The 21,256-nt window shown below is 47.2% G+C and overlaps 1 protein-coding gene across 12 annotated transcripts in view; it reads right to left on the reverse strand.

Moving 5' to 3' along the window:
• The window catches only part of THOC5 (THO complex subunit 5), a 29,603-nt gene that overhangs the window by 8,184 nt on the left and 163 nt on the right, over positions 1–21,256 (reverse strand). The window contains exons 2-17 of one of the 12 annotated variants that reach the window (XM_069557220.1): positions 20,544–20,722; positions 19,757–19,869; positions 18,796–18,927; positions 15,977–16,120; positions 14,953–15,069; positions 14,707–14,804; positions 11,812–11,958; positions 10,307–10,421; positions 7,805–7,937; positions 7,056–7,088; positions 5,716–5,793; positions 5,006–5,046; positions 4,705–4,804; positions 3,182–3,290; positions 802–903; positions 137–233 (exon numbers count right to left, since the gene is read on the reverse strand). In XM_069557220.1, the coding sequence (XP_069413321.1) occupies positions 137–233; positions 802–903; positions 3,182–3,290; positions 4,705–4,804; positions 5,006–5,046; positions 5,716–5,793; positions 7,056–7,088; positions 7,805–7,937; positions 10,307–10,421; positions 11,812–11,958; positions 14,707–14,804; positions 14,953–15,069; positions 15,977–16,120; positions 18,796–18,891 (1,410 nt within the window). In that variant the 5' untranslated portion in view covers positions 18,892–18,927; positions 19,757–19,869; positions 20,544–20,722. Of the gene's footprint in view, positions 1–136; positions 234–801; positions 904–3,181; positions 3,291–4,704; positions 4,805–5,005; positions 5,047–5,715; positions 5,794–7,055; positions 7,089–7,804; positions 7,938–10,306; positions 10,422–11,811; positions 11,959–14,706; positions 14,805–14,952; positions 15,070–15,976; positions 16,121–18,795; positions 18,928–19,756; positions 19,870–20,324; positions 20,723–21,256 lie in introns of those variants that run through there. The other 11 variants (XM_069557223.1, XM_069557224.1, XM_069557221.1 and 8 more) reach the window with 11 other exon arrangements.

Raw genomic sequence — 21,256 nt, forward strand, 5'->3', positions numbered from 1 at the left:
AGGGAGGACAGGTCACAGCCCAGAGGGCTGGCATTCTGCTAGTTTAAAGTCCCAGAGGCCATCAGAAGCCCTTCTGGAGTCTGCAGAGGAGAGGAACAGGGCTCCTCAGCCAAGGGGACTCAATCAGTGGACACACCTGAGGCTGCTCTTTGGGGAAGTGAAGACCACCCAGCTTCTGCACCCACAAGTAGGGGTGACCGAGGTCAAGTACGTAGTCCCTCAAAGTCAGGATGCTGCAGAAAAGAACACACAACGGAATGAGTTTAGAAGTCACTTCTGCAGTGGTCCCAGGGTATCCCACCCTTTCATCTCCCCTAACAGAACGGTCCTGCAGGCTCAGCGCACTCATGGCCAGGCCGCCAGCAAGGTCTCTCAAGTTCATCAGTTCCCTGCTGTGAATTTTCTCTCTCCTAGAGCCAATTTTCTCTTTTTCCCTGGCAGCCTTCAACTCATTAGCAAATCTCAATAAAAAGGCAGTGTACTTATCTTTTCATTAGTCCAGCAATTTATAAAGTATTTTCTAAATTTTAATCATCAAGAGAACTAAAATGTTAAACACATCTCTTACCACACTCAGAGCTTTGACTCTTCCACCCTTCCCCATCCTTCTCCAGGGCCTCATAAGCAAGAAAGGACAGGTGTCCCCTTCTCTGGATGGAGCACTCCCTCTCGCCCCATCATTTCTCCATCCCCCACCCCCACCCCCTGAAGGCCTCTGGTCCTAACAGGTCTCCTGCTTTGAGTCACCAGAGAAACTCTGAAGTGGACAGGCTGGAAGAGGAGGAAATGTTGCTGACTCACCCAACTTTATCAAATTGATACTGGTTGGCTGGATTGGGAGTCTTCTTTCCATGATCCCCTGGGTACAAGCAGCTCAGGACTGAGTCAGGAGACAGCAGGTCACTGGAGGAGGGAAAAGACTGCAATGAGAACACTGGCCAAGCCCCTGGCTCGACGCAGACGTGGTCATCTGGGGGTGGTAACGCCCTCTCCCACTGATGAGAAAAGCCACCATTTACTGAATGCTCCTTGCAGTCTAGACCCTGTATATGCCTGAGGCCATCAGATCCTCACAGCCCTAGGAAGTAGGGAGGATTAGCATTTCCATTCTATGGAGGAGAAATCGAGGCTTTGAAAGCTATACCAAGCCCAAGCTGACACTGCTAGTAAGCGCTGGAGCCAGGATTTACACTGTTCCATCAAAGACAGTAATACTCTTAATTGCAGGTTTTTTTGTTTGTTTCTGGTGCAGATCCCATCTCTGGTTGAGGAACTCCGGCCCCTGCCTTGAAAGCATGGAGTCTTAACCATTGGACCACCAAGATAGTCCTTTAACCACCAATTTCCAAAGAAACCTATCCCTTCAAGAAGTATACAATGACCAGAGCCTTTCCTCAAGGGAGCAAAACCCTGTGACACCAGAAATAGAACACTCAGAACTTTCATAGGAGCATTTCTTCTACCCCAAAGAGACCCAGTGTGCAGCTCTGATGCTCTGCCTATCTCACACTTCACCTCATCTCATGCGGACACAGAGAGAGCTCCCCTTGAATATTCCCGGAAAAGATACATCACACAGACTGGAGACAAGGTGACCTAGTGCTGTAAGCAGAAAGACACGGTGATGCCAATGCCACCTCCTCGCAATGGTTAAACATGTAATTGAGAGTGACGATCAGAGAAGAGACAGCACAGGCGCAGAGTGGAGTAATCTGGTCACAAAGGACAACAGGGCCCAATCTTTCCCTTCATCCGTGGGAGCTCCCCTTCACCTTCTAGGGACAGCATCAGGAGAAACTCAGGCAGACGGCTGATCCTGCTGCCCTGAGCCCGGCAGGCCTCCGGGAACTCGGCCCAGGAGAGTGGCAGTTTGTGGCTAAACTGCTCTGCACTGCTCTGTCCTGCCAGAGTTTCCTGCATCACCCCCACCCCCAAGGGTCTCTGTCCCCTTCGCTGCTACAGAGAACTAGCTATAAGATCAGTAACTGTCATTCTTTTAGCCAATATTTAGTGGCGGATACTAATATACTCAATCAACCAAAACAAAACAGTTAAACTGCACAAAAGTGGGACTTGAAATTGACAAAACCTGATGGAATGGTCAAATTCTGACAAATTTCCACCCACAACATGTGGCTCAGGACAACTGAATTTGGTAAAAACAATGGACATTAAAGAGCAGGCGACTGCACGTGCAGAGGCTGGTGAGGAGAGGTCTTCAGGGCCCAGTGGTGCCAGGCTGCAGCCCCAGGACTTAGCAGATGGGCGTCTGAGAAGGGAGCAGGCAGGATGCTTACCCAAGGAGCTCCACAGGGGCCCTCTGGCTGAGCAGTGCGACTGGGTGGTCTGGAGAAGCCAGCCCCAGGCTCCCCCTGCTGGCGTGAGGTGGGAACAGGGACGACAGCACCCACAGTGCTCAGGATGGCCCAGCATCACTCTCAAGCACAGGGACAAGGATGCAGCCAGGAGCGGGCACGGACACTAAGCTCAGGGTGGACGGCAGCCACCCTCGGGCAGCCCTGGGAAGAGCCCTGTGCCTCCCAGACTATCTACACCTGATGTGAGGACTCAGTGGGGCAGGGCTGGGTGGCGAGCCAGGCCAGGTGAGCCTCCTTCACCCCCAGGCCCTCTTGGTCCTCTTCCCTTCCTCCCACGACCAGCGGCCATGGTCAGGGTCTTTCTGGGGACGCTCCCCCTGTGGCTGCCTCTATGTGCCTCTGCTCACCCTTCTCAAAACCCACCTACCAGTCTTCTTCCCACTGTTGCTACCAGGTAAGGACAACCTGGGATTGAGCTGAGCTGCAGAGTAAAATCCCAGGCCCTTGGGGCAGAAAAAGACAAGAGAAAGAGAGGCCTAAATCTGTCAACCTGGTAAAGTCTGCCAAGTCTCACGTTCACACTCTTTCCACTGGTGTAAAAGCTGGAGCCCACCCACTCAGTTTACAACAGGCTGCAGTCGTTTCTGTCATCGGCTGTGTAGTAAGAAGACTGCACGGATTCCAGCCAGTGAGCGCTTTCTAAATATACCCTTAGTGCGCCAGGACTTCTGGCTGTGTGGACGCGACAGCAGACGCCAGTGCGGCTGTGAACCCCTCCGAGTCAGGTGAGAGAGGATCCGGGAACAGCACAGCAGGCAGGCACCCGCCACACCCCCGCCCACATGCCAGCCCCACAGAGGTACCCTGCGCTGATGGGGGTGATCAGCTCTGTGGCGGTGGTCACTTTGGCTTTCACTGTCATGATGTTGAGGTTCATGAGGTAGTAGAAAGTCAGGTGCAGCACACTGTCATCTGGAGGCGAGGAGGAAAAGAGACATCCTTTATGAGCTGACATTAGAAGGGAGTCAACAGAATCATAGAAAATCAACGACGTTTAAGATCTTTCACACAAAAACAACGGCAACTTAATACTGACTTAAAAAAAAGTCTCTACAAATTCTTTACTACTCCTCCCTCCAAGAAGTGGAGCTTCATTTTCCTCCCTTGAGAGTGGACTGGACATAGAGACTCTGCTTCCAACTAAAACAACAAGGAAAAGAAGCGATCAAGTGATCACCTGGTAACATCACTAGTACCAAGATGCAGTGATACCATGGATCCCTGGTAATACAGGACAGTGAACACTCTATCTGTGGTGTGCTTTCTCCAAAACCCACAACCTCAGTCTAATCAGAAAACATCAGACAAGGCCAAATTGAGAGTCTTTCTACATGATACATAAACCCCATCTTCCAAAGTGTCAAGGTCATAAAAAACAAGCAAAGACTTGAGGAGACTAAGGGGCACAATGACTAGATGCACATGAGATCCTGGATTGAATCTGAGAACAGGAAAAGGGCATTAGGGGAAAAACCAGGGGCATCTGAGTAAGTTCTATAGTTAATGGTATAGTACCAACGAAACTAACTCTGATTTTGAAAACTGCACTCCGGTGAAGTAATCATGTACAGATATGAGAGTTGGGCCATAAAGAAGGCTGAGCACTGAAGAACTGATGTTTTCAAACTGTGGTGCTGGAGAAGACTCTTGAGAGTCCCTTGGACAGCAAGGAGATCAAACCACTCAATCCTAAAGGAAATCAATCCTGAATATTCATTGGAAGGACTGATGCTAAAGCTGAAGCTCCAATACTCTGGCCATCTGATGTCAAGAACTGACTATTGCATAGACTATTTCTTGAAAATACACAGAAAACCAACACAGTGGCCGCCCTTGGAACTCAGACCTAGGCCCAGGGTCTGGGAGGCTGGGGTGAGAGGGAAGCTTATGTCTGACCATTCACTCTTATCACGCTGGGATGTTTTATCATGTGCTCCAGTATCCATATGAAGCCAGTTTCAAAACCCACATTCTCTGCAGAATACAAAGTTCTATTTGTATGTATTAAATTAAGCAAGTTGATTATGTTAGTCAAAAGCGGCATACTCTTGGCAACTTGCTCTGTGTACCTGACCTGTCAAATTCAGAAAGATGGTAGCTTCATCAAGTGTCCCTGATGTGTCTAATGGTTTTGCTATGTTTTTAGGGTTATGATTCAGGAAGGGAAAATAAAGTCAAACTCCATGAAGAACAATAAAGGAAAACAGAAATATGAAACCAGAATCTTTCCGTAGGCAACGGGGCATCGGCTTGCCAGACCCCAGGTGGCTGCAGCTGGCCGTACTCCTAGGTGTTATGAGATGCCCCGGACTATGGAGAGCCAGACCTTTGCACTTCAGGTCCAGCAGGACAGACAGCGGGTGCCTCTTCAGCATCTCCTTGCGCTTGTCGTCTAGCTGAACTCCCAGTGTGGGTCGCCGGCGTTTCTGGACAAAGGAGGGAGGTGAGCAGGTTAAGCACGCGTCACAGGAATCCCCCCTTCCCTCTCCCTGCCACCCAGGGCTTCAGCACTGGGACCTGTGCTTCAGCTCTCAGGCTGCTAGGACCCCAGCCGCCCTCTCTTCCACATCTCTCTTCTGCTTCCAGGGAGGATGGCACCTGGCAGCTAGCAGGCCCCATGCTCTCACCGTGGTCTGCTCCTCCTCGGCGTCCGAGTCGCTCTCATCGTCTGCAGTGACAGAGGGAAGGCAGCTGGGGGATGAGGGGACTCCCCCAGTTCTCCCCAGAGCACCTCGGTCGGGGCGTGTTAAAGGGCTCAGGCTTTTGTCAATGAATTTCCTTAGAACAAATAATAAATCTGCTGTTTCTCACTTAGTACAGTACAGCGATGCAAGGAAAAGGATAATGACCTATAATCCCATCGCTCCTGAGTTCTTCCAGTGCTTTTTAATGCCATCCTAGGGACATCCTAAGGTCCTCCGCTGGTGGTGGAAGCAATAACAGTAACATGAACAGCAGCAGCAGCTCATACATCTGGGGATTACAAGCCATGTGCTGAGGGTGATGCTGAGGGATCTACATGCCCGACCTCCTTTAACCCACATCACAATCCTAGATACACGAGCTATCACTATCTTGCTTTGACAGTTGAGTGAACTGAGGCTCCAAACGTTGAAGAGTTTCCCCAGCACCGTGAGCTAGTGAGAAGCAGGGCTGAAATCCAAAGTCAGGGCTTTTCCCTGTTTACCCCGAGCACTGAGACACTGAAGCCAAGCTCCCTGCCACTCAGAACCAGTACGGCTCATTTCCACAAGACCAGAGACGGCCCTGGGTGGAGACCTGGCGCCCCCAGAATCAGCAGAGGAGGACATGGAAGAGGATCCTGAGTACCACTTACCCTGGGAGTCCTCGGGAGGCTTGAACAGAGCCTTGGCCTCATCCACGCTGCCTTCAATCGCCACAGACAACATCTTATCTGGGAGCAAGAAAGAACAGCCTGTGACAGCTGCTGAGGGAAGGAGCTCAGCCACACAGTAGGCCCACCCTGGGGCCGCACTGCCTGCACCTGTCACAGTTCCTTACTGACAGGGGCTGGAAGGCAAAAAGCCCTTTCTCCCGCTGCAGAGCGGCTAGGCAGGAAACCTAGGTCTTTTTTCCATCATTTACCGAAAACAAGGACTCCAAGTACGGATTCCTGGCCAAGCATCACCTGAGACTAGGTGTGAATCCTCTCCTCAGGTTTACACCAAGGCACAGAAATCCAAGCCAATGGCCCAGAGCCACATGGCACAATTCTGCCAACCATCAGAAAAGCTCTCATCTGGACCCTGTAACTGTCCACGTCCTAGGAACAACGGCTCTCCCCTCAGTTATTCTTCTGTGCTACACCAAACACCCAGCACCTGCCTGTCACATTTAACTGGAAGAAGGACAGTAGGGAGGAAGACGGAACCTGCAGTCTACTCTGGGGCCTCAGTCTCTACCCAACCAACTCCCAAACCCACAACCGGGGAAGTTACGTCACTGCTCGGAGCCTCAGTTTCGGCATCTGTGAAATGGGGATTTGACAGATGGGAGCTGCCCAGCTGGCTGATGAGGACTGAAAGAGCTAATATCTATAACTTTAATTTTGAAATTACTGAAAAAAATTCACTTTGAATCCTCACAACAACCCTACAGGAGAAATACTATTACTCTAGCCATTTACAGATGAGAAAATTAAGGCTCAGGGATGTTAGATACAATAGCCAAGTAGACAAACTAGGATTCAAGTCTATTCAGCCTGAGCTTGGTCCGTCTACCACACAGCTAAGCATCCTGATCCCTGTACCAGGCCTGACAGCTCACCGAGCGATGTCTGGACCTGCCTTTGTGGAACTCTGCGTCTGGTGCTGGGAGGTCAGAGAGGCTAGAGCCCTTCTTGCTCCATTCAAAGGGGTGTACAGAGATGCAACATAGTCATGGGGGCCTAAAAGAGTTTGCCCAAGAGTGTAAAGAAGGATGACAGACTTCCCCCAAGGGGCAGGCCACTGACGTATTCCCAGGTGGCTGACCACTGCTTATCACTGACAACCCTGCAAGAACCACCACAGCTCGTCCCAAAGAAACTGGCTGCCCCCACCAAACACAGGCAAATGCCAGACTGTTCTTTTGACTGGTTTACTCCTGGAATTCCACAGTAAAATGGGAATGAAAACAGGCTGGATTTCAAACACAAAATAAAAGAAAATTACTCACCCTGTCTAGGGGGCTGGGAAGATTTCCTATGAGCTGATGATGAAAACAGGAGGGAGAACAGAGGGGAAGGAGAGGATCAAAGGGACCGGGAAGACACAAGAAGAGAGACAGTAATGTGTGGATGCCGCGGCTGGGAGGACAGGCATGCACCGATGCAGCGTGTCTGAGGTGGTGGGGTGGGGGAGGGGAGAAAAGTTTAGGTGCCAGGGGAAAGCTGCAGGAAGGCAAGAGGTAGGATCTCCAGAAACATCCCCAAATCCTACTGGAGTCACGGGCTGCCTTCAAGCTTAATAAGGACACCTCCTCTCCCCCGGTAATTCACTGTGATGACATGTGGCCTGTTCCAGGGCATGGCGGTGAAAGCCTGGGAGAGCTGGCTGGGACCTGTGTTCACCGAGCTTCTCCCTCAAGCGAGCGGAAGGCACCGATCCACCTGCCAAGCATGTCTTGATGGGGGAAGCGCTTGGGAACCTGGAGAGGCTGCCTCGGCACTGAACCCAACAGCCGACCAGCCGGGCTCATCAGAGATTCAAAGCCATCCATCCTGGAGTGCCCATCAGGTTAGTCCAGCCTCAGGCCAGCTGGTCAAAGCAGCCATGCTGGGCGGTGCAGAGGGGAGGCAGCGTCTGTCACCTGAGGGCTTCTGGGCAGGGCCCGGGAGCTTTCCTCGGTAGGCGGTGCTTCCAGATGCCTCCCTGGCCTCGGCCGCTGCTCCCACAGCCCCTCTTCCCTGCCCGCCCCACACTCACCACAGGCCTGCCCGTACGCAGTGGCTTGGACAAAGAGCACATAGAGGGGAGGCGGCAAGTGTCTGGCTGTCTCGTACTGCTTGTGAGCCTGGTCGAAGGGCATGAACAGGTACTCCTGCACCGGGAGGGAAGCCTGCAAGCAACGGAAGAAGGGATTTTGTTTCTCTTTGGTAGGCAGTTCATACAGGAACCTTATCAAGTTGACAGCAATGACAAACAATAAGAAAATGAACTTTAAAAAAAGATACCAAAGGAGCTCAGCTCAGCGCTCTGTGATGACCGAGAGGGGTGGTGTAAGGCTCGGAGGGCTGCACTCTGAAAGAAACACTCAGGGACAGCCTCTAGTGGACTGACAAATTTTATTACCCAGCTTCGCTGGTAGCTCAGAGGTTAAAGCGTCTGCCTGCAATGTGGGAGACCCGGGTTTGGTCCCTGGGTTGGGAAGACTCCCCTGGAGAAGGCAATGGCACCCCACTCCAGTATTCTTGCCTGGAGAATCCCATGGACAGAGGAGCCTGGTGGGCTACAGTCCACGGGGTCACCAAGAGTCAGACACAACTGAGCAACTTCACTCACTTTCACTTCGCAGATATATGGTCTCAGGGAGCAGAGCACAAAGCAGACTTGCACGTAGGCTTTCTCGATAAAACATCAAAGCATTCAAGCATAAAATACAGTTCCCACCGCCCAAGCCATAACATAGCTTTGGCGAAACTCTAAAAGGAGTCTTTATCATGAAACAACAGTCCTTGCTCCCACAAACAGGTGGTCAGAAGGAAGCCTCCGAACGCCTCAAGGCCGGGCGTATGACCCTTCGTCATCAGTTCCCAGCCTTGGGCACTCGGTGAAAGCGCATAACCTTTGTTATGCTCGTCCTAGCTCCCAACCTTCGTCATGAGTGGAGCAAATACATTTTCAGTATTTGCTTAAAGCCTTCCAGCTCCTCCACAGGGTGGAATGGGGGGATGGGTGGGAGGGAGACTCGTGAGGGAGGGGATATATGTGTATGTATAGCCGAATCACATTGTACAGCAGAAACCGACACAACATTATAAAACAATTATATTCCAATTTTTTTTAAAGAAAAAAAAAGATACCATTTCCCCTAACTTTAGGAAAACATCAAGTACCTAAATGTCAAGTGTGTAAACTTCTACACAAACACCTGAGGAATAAAAGCTCTAAATGAATGGAGCTATATGCCATGTGTACACAGTGGCAGTCACTGTCTCCCTAGACTGTGAGGGGAATAAAGTACTTTGTGGAAAACTGGTAATGTTCTTCTCAATTCTGAGTGTTGATTACACAGATGTGTTCACAAATGTGCACACGGTGAAAATTTATTGACCTGCATGTACAAGCTGTATGGTTTTATGTAAAATTAATTTTTTAAAGTAATATGAGTACTTCTTTTTTAAAAGGTTGTATTCAAGTTTATAAGGCAAAAGTTCCCAGTTCCTAGCCACCAAAGGTAACCATTAATGGTCTGGTGTGAAAACACACTTTTCTAAGCACACATATGACTTAGCACACATACGCATCCATTCAATACTCTGTAAATGAAGGCGCGTGTACACATGAGATTACACTACATGTCCTACAACCTGCATTTTTTTGTTTCATAATTTAACAGATCTTTATGTCTAGTTACTCTGTCAGTAATAGGCTCTTCCACACTTCCATCACAACTGTTAGGACTGAACCATACAAGAATTTATTTACCCTACACCCTACTTAGGAACATTTGGAGTGCTTCCAGTTAACAGGAAAAATTTAAGTACAACCAAAACTTTAAGTTTCTGACTTTTGTCCTATATAAGTATCTGTTAATTCTATACCTAGAGTTGAAGAGAGGAAACACAGATCTTGCCAAATCCTACAAAAGTGAATTTTTAATTTCTCTATTGTCCTTTTACAAAGTTCCTCCATATTAGCCATATACCCTACTTTATAAAACTATAAAGATTTAAATCAAACCTGACTTCACAAACAAAAATAAGGTCACCCACAAAGAAAGACATTGCACTTTACAGGTAAAAAGTGGGGACTTTCCCTCCCGAGGTACCTGATGGCTTTCAATACTAGTGAAGTTCTTTTCAGAGTAAGAGCTCTACGAAGCAGTTGGCCCCCGAAGTGCAGTCAGGGGACCTAGCACCCACAAGCGTAGGTCCTCGCAGACTGCAGGCTGGTGGAGGTCATGCGACAGTAAACTCTGCTTATAGTCTGTGACAGTGTTTTACCTGGAAGAGGCGCTGGGTGAAAACACCCAGGTAAATGTGTATATGCGTTCCTGACCCCATCCTGCCTGCACTTCCTCCACAAAGGACACAACCTTACTAGGCCAGCTGTGCACCTGCAGACGGGGCCATCCTTGCACTGTGCTCTAGGCTCACAGACCCGACAAAACCCACAGGGCAATGTGGCTGCTGGTGGCCCGAGGTCACTGGGTGGTGAAGGCCAAGTAAAAGCCAAGGAGGTCGCGGGCTGTGGGGAGACTCTCACCTGCATGATGCTGTTGAGACGAGGCTGGAGGCTGCTCAGGTACTCCTTCTTCACCTCAATCTCCTTGAGGATCTTCTCCTTGTTGGACAGGCACTCTCGGTACTTCTCCGCCAGCCTGTTGAGGGAGGACAGGGTACTGTCCTGGGATGCTCCCCAGGGACACACCAACACACCTATTCACCGCCAGACTCTACCTAATGACCACAGTCATGATGAACTGCTAACGTTTACCTAGCATTTACTATGTGCCAGGCACTTTGGAGACCTTTTCATAAACATTATGGCATTTAATCCTTTATAAAATCGCTGGAAGATGGGGACCTTCCTAATCCCTGAAGGAGGAAACCGAGGCTCAGGCAGGTGGGTAACTTGTCCAACTGTGCTTGCTAAGAGCAAGCACAGAGCTGGGCTCTGAATTCAGGCCTGTCTGCTCCGGAGGCCATGCTCATAACCACTAGGGAATACTCCCATGTCACCTCCTGCTCCATTTTTTGCCTCAGAGGCTAGACCCAAAACTTTCACAAACATACGGACCCAGCAGCTACAGAACCTGAATGAGGCCCACAGACTGGCCTGAGTGGGGATGGATTCCAAGTCAGAGCCACAGGAATGGAACTCTCGTGGCTTAGCCAAGGGCAGGCTACGTACTGGAAAGGGGTGTGATGGGCCTGTCCCATGTGCTAAAAAGCTGAAACCAATTCCCTAAGATCCAGACTCTGTATTTAATAAATTCATAATGTAGACCAAAGGCACAAAATATACTCAACAACAGAAAAATGCAAGGGATTAAAAATACCACCTTTTCTGACAGAAAACAAGGCAAATGCGCCACCCAAAAGCACCAGAATTCCTGTACACATGGAAAAAGTCACCGTGGTGGAAGGGATACAACCATAAAACGTCTAGGGTGAAAAACGTATATACATACCATATTCTAAGAAAAATCTTGATTAAGTTACAAAGTATAGACATTCTATTTATGCTTAATAAAGAAAAGCTCCTTATTAGTACAAAAAGTTTTATATGTAAAGGGGTGCCTCAATGCATTATTTACAATAGCAAAAAAATGCAAACAACTTAAAAGTCCAATCCACTATGGAAACAATTATGTGACAGTTTACAATGGAATGCTGTATAGCCTTCTGAAATGACGTTTGCAAAGCTTTGCAATACCATATGAATATGCTTATGGGTGGGAGAAAAGGCAAAAAAAATTAAATTTACAGTACAAAAGGTATTTAAGTCTTAGGCATTAACAGTTTCAAGGAAAGGTTACCTCAACTTTCTTGTAACAGCCTTAAGCAACTCCAACCCCACTTACCTACAGCCGGTCAAGTGTGAAATGCGAAGTGTGACTTAATAAAAAAACGCGATCTGGTCTTAGAGGCCATTCTGCTGTCCCACTGTGCTTTGCTATTGACCCTGGGACAGGACAAAGCACTGGCCCTGGTGAATACAGGTTCGTGTCTGCACAGGTGAATAGGTCAGGAAGGAGGAAACGCTACCTTTTCCGCTGCTCCAGCTCCCAGTCCAGACGTGCAAGGGTTTGCTGGTGAGGGTCTCCCATGGTGACTTCTGCCTTGCTGATATCTGGAGGAGCCTCCTTATAAAACTCCTCTAAGCTGACAAGATCGATTTCTTCGTGCTTTGACCTGTAGTCAAAAACTCAACGTCAAGCTGCTGTTCTCAGAAACACTGGCTCAAGCGGGCCCCCAGTTCCCCCCAGGTATGTGTACTCTGGCCTGGTCTATAGCCACTCAGGAGCCTGGAATCCAGGCTTCTCAGCAAATGATCATTAGTAGGTATTTCAGTGTGAAGAGAGGTAGTTGGTGACATGCCATAGGATCCTTACCCACGGTGCCCAAGCTTTATACCCATGATTTAACTAAAGACCTAGAAAACAGGCTTATGAAACGTACAGACCTCTCCAAGCTCTGCAAGAGAGCTAAGAGATTAAATAATCAAATAAAAACATCATAGTTGGGCTTCTCTGGTGGCTCAGTGGTAAAGAATCCGCCTGGCAATGTAGGAGACATGGGCGCAATCCCTGACTTGGGAAGATCCCACACGCTGTGGGGCAACTAAGCCCATGCTCTCTAGAGCCAGCGAGCTGGATTTACTGAGCCTGGGCACCCCAGAACCCATGCTCAGCAATAACAGAAGCCACCACAATGAGAAGCCCGCCTACTGCAATTACAGAGTAGCCCCTACCTGCTGCAACCAGAGAAAAGCCTGCGCAGCAACAAAGACCCAGCACAATCACAATTATATAAATAAGAAGAAAATTACTTATCAACCAATGTATTCATGGTCATAAGGAAAATGAATCAAAAAAAAAAAAAACAACCCATCATGGTCTAGGCCTAGAATGTCAGGCTCAAACCAAGAAATGCAATTTAGCAGGAATAAACATAAAAGTCTACATTTAAGTTTAAATTATTAACTATCTAAGCTTAACATGAGGAACATTCAACATGGCAGAACTGACATGGAAAGATCTAGGGGCTTTATTACATGTATAGGGGCACATGTGTATAAAAAAAACCCCAATCCTTTTTGCTACATGAACACAGTAGTGCTCAGGTTGTATAGCAGTAATAACAGGAGCTGCCACATATTACGTACCCACTGTATACCATCCTTCAGTTCAGTTCAACTGCTCAGTTGTGTCCAACTCTTTGCGACCCCATGGACTGCAGCACGCCAGGCTTCCCTGTCCATCACCAACTCCCGGAGCTTGTTCAAACTCATGTCCACTGAGTCAGTGATGCCATCCAACTATCTTATCCTCTGTCATCCCCTTCTCTTGCTGCCTTCAACCTTTCCCAGCATCAGTATTTTTCCCAAGGAGTCAGTTCTTTGCATCAGGTGGCCAAAGTATTGAAATTTCAGCTTCAGCATCCTTCCAATGAATATTCAGGACTTATTTCCTTTCAGATGTACTGGTTTGATCTCCTTGCAGTTCCAGGGACTCTCAAGACTTTTCTCCAACACTATAGTTCAAAGACATCAATTCTTCGGCGCTCAGGTTTCTTTATAGTCCAACTCTCACTTCCATGCACGTCTACTGGAAATACCATCCTTACCTCACTTAATCCTTACAATAACTGAGACAGGGATCGTTACTTCCACTTTTCAAATGAAACAGAGGCTGCCATCAGGAAGCAGCTTGCCTAAGGCCACATGACCAAGGAGTGGCGGAGCTGGGGGCTGAAGCCATGCTGCCCAGGGTCCCTGGCCCTTCCACACGGCCACTGCTCCGCCACAAGACTACATCCGGCTGCGTTCTGCATTTGTTGGCCTTGATCTGAACAACAATAACAGGTGGTGCATCATACCCTTGGTGTTGTTATACCTTTCTTATTTTGAAATAGTAGTATTTTTAAAACTTTTTGTGAATCTTAAACTAAGAGTTTATTTCCTCCTTGTACCCTTCTCCCAGGTTCCCTCAAAGATAATAACTTATCTAAGGATGATAGTCAAAACCAGGAAACTGACAACTTTACAACACTGTTAACTCAGTTACCTGATGTGGATTTTACTTCTGTATTTCAGCATAATTATGTGATGAATTTGTGGAGCAGAGAAAGATGCCTCTCAAAAATCAGCACACACCAGACCCAATGTCTAACGTGAAATGGCTGGATGACATCACTGACTCAATGGACATGAGTCTGAGCAAACAGGGAAGCCTGGTGTGCTGCAGTCCAAAGGTTTGCAGAGAATCAGACACAACTTAGCGACTGGACAACAACAACGTCTAACGTGGTCTCCTTCATCTCAAGTTTATTACAAATAAAACCTGACTCCTTTCAGTTTACACAAATAGGTCTGATCAAGCATGAACATGCTCCCCTCTCTTATTCTGTCTATTCCTCCCTCTTTCTGATCTTTCACCTTGGACTTGCCAAGAGGCATCACAGTTTAAGAAGGATACTGACAAACTGTGGTTTGTTCACCTAGAGGCAGCTAGGCAACAAGGGGTTCAGGTTCCAAAGAATGAAATCCATTTGCAAAAATGAACTGCTGGAACTTCAAAGGGAAAAACTGGGCCAAAAGGTTAAAAAGATGTAACTGGAAGTGAGCTGCTCACATACAGGTGCTCAGGAATCAAACTGATAATGCGAAGACTCTCCCTGCTGGGGAAACAACTGCTTTTCGCCAGGGTCAGAGCTAAAAACTCCGAAGGGTCAGACAGGCTTCTGAGGTTCTTTGTGCAGCCTGGAACTGCTGCTTCTGATTTTCCCATTCAAAAATGATTTATTCATCCTTTCCCCAGATCCTGCAGTCTCCAAGCGCATCTGACTCCTTTTTAAAGAAACTGGTTCACACTGAGCTACGGAAGGAAAGGCAGTTTACCAGCAGATCGCCGTGCCAAAGCCCTGTGCTCCAAAACTCACTTAAACTCCAGACACTTGGTGATCTCCTTCTGCAGGTGCATCACCTCATACAACAGGTTCTGGAGCTGCAGGTGATAGGCGTCCACTTTCTGCTTGGCCTGCAAGGAAGACAAGGTCAGAGGGGAATGGGACAAGGCGAGGTGGGGCAGGGCAAAGCACAGCCGGCTGCAAACTCAGAAAAAGGGAAAGGGGATTAGGGAGGGGGTGAGAGGGAGGAAGAGCAGAGTTAAGTCTCTCAGCTCCTACCTCATGGGTCTGATCTCTTCCTTTCTTCAACCTGATGTGGGCCAATCGATTAAGCTTCTTTAGAGTCATGAAATGCACACAGCTCTGGATCCTCCGATCTTCTATCTCAACTGCCTGCTGGCCGAGAAAACTGATAAAGACCTTGACAAATGGAGCTGGCTCAGCTTCCTTCAGCCCCTCATTGCTGACCCAACCTCACCTAGGGTTAAGACCAGACACTGGAAGGAGCTCAGAACCATGAGAAGTGTCGGGGGAGATGGAAGAATGACTGTATAAGGGAAATGCTTACAGTTCCCAGGCCAAAAAAAAAAAATTTCTGCTTGGACCAAAGTAACAGGAATCAAAGATGGAGCAAATACAGGCAACGCACAAACCAAAGCTGTCTCTATATAACGTGCACAGAGATCCAAACAGCGCCACTGCATGCCGTATAACTTGACTACAGAATTAATTTGAGCAAAAATAGTAGAACTATAGCTGTAAAACTTGACTACAGTCAAACAGATAGGCTGTAATAATCTTAACAATATTGGCCAGGATAAGCACAAATAAGTGAGATTCCTGAAAAAATATGGATTGTTTTGAATTTCTTACCCATAGAGTTTTCAGTCACACTGTTTTGTTTCTCTGCCCTGAAACCTGTTTTTTTTTGTTTTTTTTTTTTTATTTAATATTAACAGTTTTTGGTCTCTATGACTTACTTGTATATATTGGTCTTACATCTGCAAGGGTGACTGATGGTATTATTCATTTTCTCCACACCTAGCAAAATGCCCAGCACTTAATAAATACCATTTCAATGGATTATCAAATTACAGTTACGGAAAAAAAATGATTAATCCTATACTTTCATGACTGTTGTTGGTGACCGTGCAGTGATGTTACAATAAACAGGCAGATCTCTAGAGCCCTCAGGGTCTAATCCCCTGATGGCAGGACACAAGACCAAAATCAGGAAGGGCTGTGACAGGTGCAAACCAGATCCATCCACGCAGACCCACGTCCGCCCACGGCTGCTCCTTACCGCGTCCTTGCCGCCCCTGCTCTTCAGGTCCTGAATCTCGGCCATGAGCCTCTGCAGCTCCTGGCACGTGTACTTGTACAGCTCATAGTCTCGGCCAGGGTCCCGCAGGTCCACCTCAGCCTCCTCACTGTAGTATTTACCTTCCTGTGGAGGCAAGGATCAAGCCTTGTGGTATGGGGAGTAAAAGTCTCTCCAGTGGAACAAGGGACACTTAGCTGAGATCAGTGATTATGAAGCCCCCCAAATCAGGTCTCTAAAGACTCTGGTCCTCAAATCAAATGCTTTTCTTTCTTCTTTTCCTCTTTCTGATTGCAAAGCAATGCATGCTTGGTGTTGAGAGACTGAGAACACAGTGAAGAGTATCAAAACCAAAACGAATAACTGCCTATAATCTCACCTCCCAGCCTGAAATAACTCACTGTTAATACTGTGGATAAATGCATCAAAATAAAATAAACTGGGATCATACTGTTCATGCTGTTTAGTGCAATTTCCCATCACAATAAATACAGATCTCCATTAAAATGGCTACACACAGATGAACCAGAATTCATTTAACCAAATTCCTTCTGATGGGTGTTTGGATGGTTGAATCAAGCTTTAGCAGAAACTAAAATATCCTAATTGGTCTCCCAGCCTTTGGAATAAACAAACACCTCTCTTTCAACAGTTAAAAATATTGCATCTGTGTGTCTGAAAGTTGCTGAGAGTAGATCTTAAAAGTTCTCATCACAAGAAAAAAAAAATTTGTAACTATTTAACATGATGGATATTAACTAGACATTTTGCTGATCATTTTCACAAAATATACAAATATCATTATGTTGTACACTTGAAACTGATGTTATATGTTAATTATAGTGAGTGAAGTCGCTCAGTCGTGTCCGACTCTGCGACCCCGTGGACTGTAGCCTACCAGCCTCCTTCATCCATGGGATTCTCCAGGCAAGAATACTGGAATGGGTTGCCATTTCCTTCCCCAGGGGATCTTCCCGATCCAGGGAAGATCAATTATACTTCAATTTAATTATTAAAAAGAGAAGAGTGAATCAGAATCAATGCCTCCCAAAGGATAAAGTTCTTAATTAATTTTAATTTCCTAAATCTAAAGAAAGCATCATCTTCTATTTGAACTGAAGCTGGTATGTTTTACTCTGGTTTAAAAAAATAACTCATAATCAATCCATATAGTTAAGTCACACAACCTATGGACTGGGAGAAAATATTTGCAAACAGTGCACTCAACAAAGGCTTAGTTTCCAAAATATATATTGGCTCATACAACTCAGTAACAACAACAAAAGACCCAATCAAAAAATGGGCAGAAGACTTGCACAGATATTTCTCCAAAGAAGACATACAGATGGTCAATAGGCATGTGAAAAGATGCTCAACACTGCTAATTATTAGAGAAATGCATATGAAAACTACGGTGAAGTATGACCTCACAAGGGTTGTAACAGACACTTAAAAGGTCTACAAGTAAGAAATGCCAGAGTATGGAAAAAAGGGACTCCTCCTATACTGTTGATGGAATGTAATCTAGTGCAGCCACTATGGAAAACAGTATGGAGGGTCCTCAAAACACTAAAAATAGGGTTGTCATATGATCCAGCAACCCTACTTCTGGGCATGTATCGGGACAAAACTCTTAACTAGAAAAGATACATGCACTTCAGTGTTCACGGCAGCACTATTTACTATGTCAAGACATGGAGGCAACCTAAGAGTCCATCAACAGATGAACGGATAAAGAAGATGTGGTGTGTGTTTACACACACACACACACACACGCACATATACACTGGCTTCCCTGGTGGCTCAAACAGTAAAGAATCTCCCTGCAATTCAGGAGACCTGGGAAGATCTGGAGAGGGAATGGCTACCCACTCCAGTACTTTTGCCTGGAGAATCCCATGGACAAAGGAGCCAGGTGGGATATAATCTATGGTTGCAAAGAGTTGGCCATGACTAAGCGAGCACGCATGCACACATATACACACATACATATACTCACACACAATGGAACAGTACCTAACTTAAGAAAGAATGTAGATCGGCAGCAATCAGGATGGACCTAGAGATTGTCATGCCCAATGAAGTAGGTCAGAAAAAGACAAATACCATGTGATATCACTTATGTATGGAATCTAAACTACGACACAAAAGAACTTACAATTCACAGACACAGAGAACAGATTTGTGTTGCCACGGCGAAAGATGGATTGGGATTAGCAGATACAAACTATTATACATAGAATGGATAAAATAACAAGGTGTTACTGTATAGCACAGGAAACTATATTTAACATCCTGTAATAAATCATAATGGAAAAGAAAAAATTAGTTAAGTCATAAATCAGCTTGACAGATTCAAGGATAGAGAAACAGCAAAAGAAGAACCTTGCTGACCACGAGAGCACTCAGGCCATAAAAGAGGTTCTTTGGGGACACGGTTCTGGCACCATCTCAGGAGCAGACGAGGACTGCACATCTCCAAAGACTTAGGGGCACGGTGCGGATGGACTGTCTTCATCTGACCATCTAGAAAGCTAGAGACGCACAGTATACTAGAATATTCGTTCTCTGTCCAACCACTAATCATGTCTAATATAGGCTTGTTGGTTCTTGGGATACTGCAGCCAAATCTGACATGGATACTTAAGTCTTGAAGAGCCAAGGGAATTCCAGGAACATGGTCAAGCAGAGGCCACCTGGGAGGTTGTGCCCATGACCCTCAGCTGCTGCAAACCCACAGCCAGGTGCTTGGCCCCAAGTTGCAAATTTCTCAGCAGCACAGCAGCCCCGGCTGATCTTACCTGCTCAGTGTCAGAACGAGTACGCTTCCCTTCAGCTGGAGCTCCATCACTTCGGATCACTTTGGGCTTTCGTTTTTTGCTTGATTCTGATGACATGGTTGTTTGGTAAAGTCAGGAGGGAATAGCAGAGACCTGTTAAGAGAAAGCTTTCAAGCTTATCTGGAGTTTTAATCGGAGATTTTCCTGGAGTCAGAATACTGAAGTCTGTCTAGCAGTTCTGGCCGCTTATACTCTCGGTAAATCAAGAAAAGTCATCAACCCTCCAAAGCTCTGTAAAAAGGGGAATCATCCCTCAGTCTGTTCAAAATGAACTCGTCTTCCTCATCTCCACTGACCTCACTAACTCCTCAGCCAGGCACATAAGCCTATTTCCAGTACTACTGACTGATCATTGTGTTCTGGACCTTCAGCTAAGCACTTTAAGGGTATGTTCTCATTTGGTTCTTAAAACAAGGATTCTCTCAGATACGAACAAGCATCTAACTTACAGGTGAGAACACTGAGGGTCAGGAAGGTGAATGACTTGCCCAAGATCACACAGCTAGTCCTGCTAAAGCTTGGATCCACCCCATGCCACAGCAGTGCTCTTGATACATTATTGTGTCTTGTTGTCTTCCTACCAGGTCATCTGGTGATGCCCTCAACTCCCTGGTTGGCCCGAAAATTTAAAAGAACAGAACGGACATTTCACGGGGCTCTAGCATCACAAAGCATCCTCACTCTGCTACCTCTACTGACCGTCACCAGAGACCCCTGAGGTGGGAAGCCCTATCCTCCCAATCCCAGTAAATCTGTCACCAACACTTAACGAGGGAGCCAAGATCTCCCGAGAGTCCAGTCACAGAAGCCATAAGTTGGAGTCTCAACTCCTCTGTCTCATGACTATGAGTTCTGGGACAAGTCACTTCCTTTTTCTCTGCATCTGTTTCCCCATAGATCAAATGAGAACAGCAGTCCCTACCTCCAGGGTGGTGGTGGACATTAAAGCTGGAGGCGTTGCACTGGGGAAGGCAATGAAGACAATCTGGGAGCTGGGCTTCAGATGGTGCCCGAGTGGTTAATAATGTTGAATACCTATGGAGAAAGTTAATTCCCGTCAGTTCTCTTTAGAAACTTCTAACTGCCTCACAGAGAACGTCTCATTTCTTTGGTTGGCCTTTAACATCTACAAATGCCAAGGTCCCTTTGTTAACGAAAGGACTCTATCTCAGATCCTTAGACACCTGAAATCCAGTCACAGTCACTAATTTTTCATGTTCAATACATTAATCTTTTTTTTGTATCATTACATCCTGCATAGGGCAGTGAAAGAAATGCTCTATTTGTGGTAGAGATTAAAATTTTTCTTTCAAAGTAAATTTAAATTTAAAAAATGACTCAGTTAAAAATTAATAAGTTAATTTTCCACAGAGAAAGGGCCTGAAAGGCGTTAAGTGTGGGAAATTCTGACTTCCACAGAAGTCAGTCAAGAGTCAAGAGTGCCTGGCACAGACACGCGCATAATACAAGTGAGCTGCGAGCACCACCACCTTCAGGGTCGTTTTCTAGAGGCTGCACTGTGGGGCCTGACGATGCTGCGGCCGACATTCTCCACAGGAGGAAACTGAGGCCGCGGCGCCGAGCGGCCCGGGTCCCTTGGGAATGACGGCGGAGCACCAGGGTTAGACCCGAGCCGGGGCACGTCCTCGCGCGGCCCACTCCCCAGTTCCAGCGCGCCCGGCCCCACCCCGCCCCGGCCCCCTCCTCACCACACGGCGCCCCGACGCGTCCCGGAGAGCGTGCCACTTCCGGCGTCGGGGACTCTGCGGCTTGCGCACCATAGAGAAGCAGAAAGAAGGAGCGGCCGACCGGAAGTCCTCTGTGGAGGCCGGAAGCGGAGCGCGAAGGATCCCTACGCAGCCGGCGGGCGGTGCAGACGGCTGCTGGGCTGTAAGGGGACAAGGTGGTGGCGGCAACTGGGTTGTCTAGGCGGGTCCCAGCCGGCCATCCGCCTCACGTTACCAACTGAAACCAGGAAACCGAGGCTCTAAGGGCAGACTTGCATTTTGAACTTTTAAAGTTCAAATTAGGGCTCGTTCATTCTGTCCCCAGCGCCTAAAGCAATGCCCAGCAACTAGTAGGTGCTCTGCCAAGTATTTGTCAAATGAATTTGTCGTGTGCCCAAGATAACACAAGAATGTAGTAGTGCCATGATCTGGACATTTGTGAATTTGCTTCCCTAACCTGGATTCTTAACTACTGCCATAGTTACGGTAGAATATCCCACAATAGCGAGGACAGCAAGTTGGGGAGGGCATTAACCCCATCTTAACCTGCCCTTTCCCCCCATTTTGGGCTCGATTTGACCAAAGCAAATCTAATGCAGCATTTGACAGCTTCAAGTATTTTCTACTCCTGGTATGAATCTCACAGATGGGGTTCAGTACGCTCTACTTATCTGAAGGTAGAAACCGAATCCCTG

The sequence above is a fragment of the Ovis canadensis genome, chromosome 17, assembly GCF_042477335.2.
Source record: "Ovis canadensis isolate MfBH-ARS-UI-01 breed Bighorn chromosome 17, ARS-UI_OviCan_v2, whole genome shotgun sequence".
NCBI classification, from domain to species: Eukaryota; Metazoa; Chordata; class Mammalia; order Artiodactyla; family Bovidae; genus Ovis; species Ovis canadensis.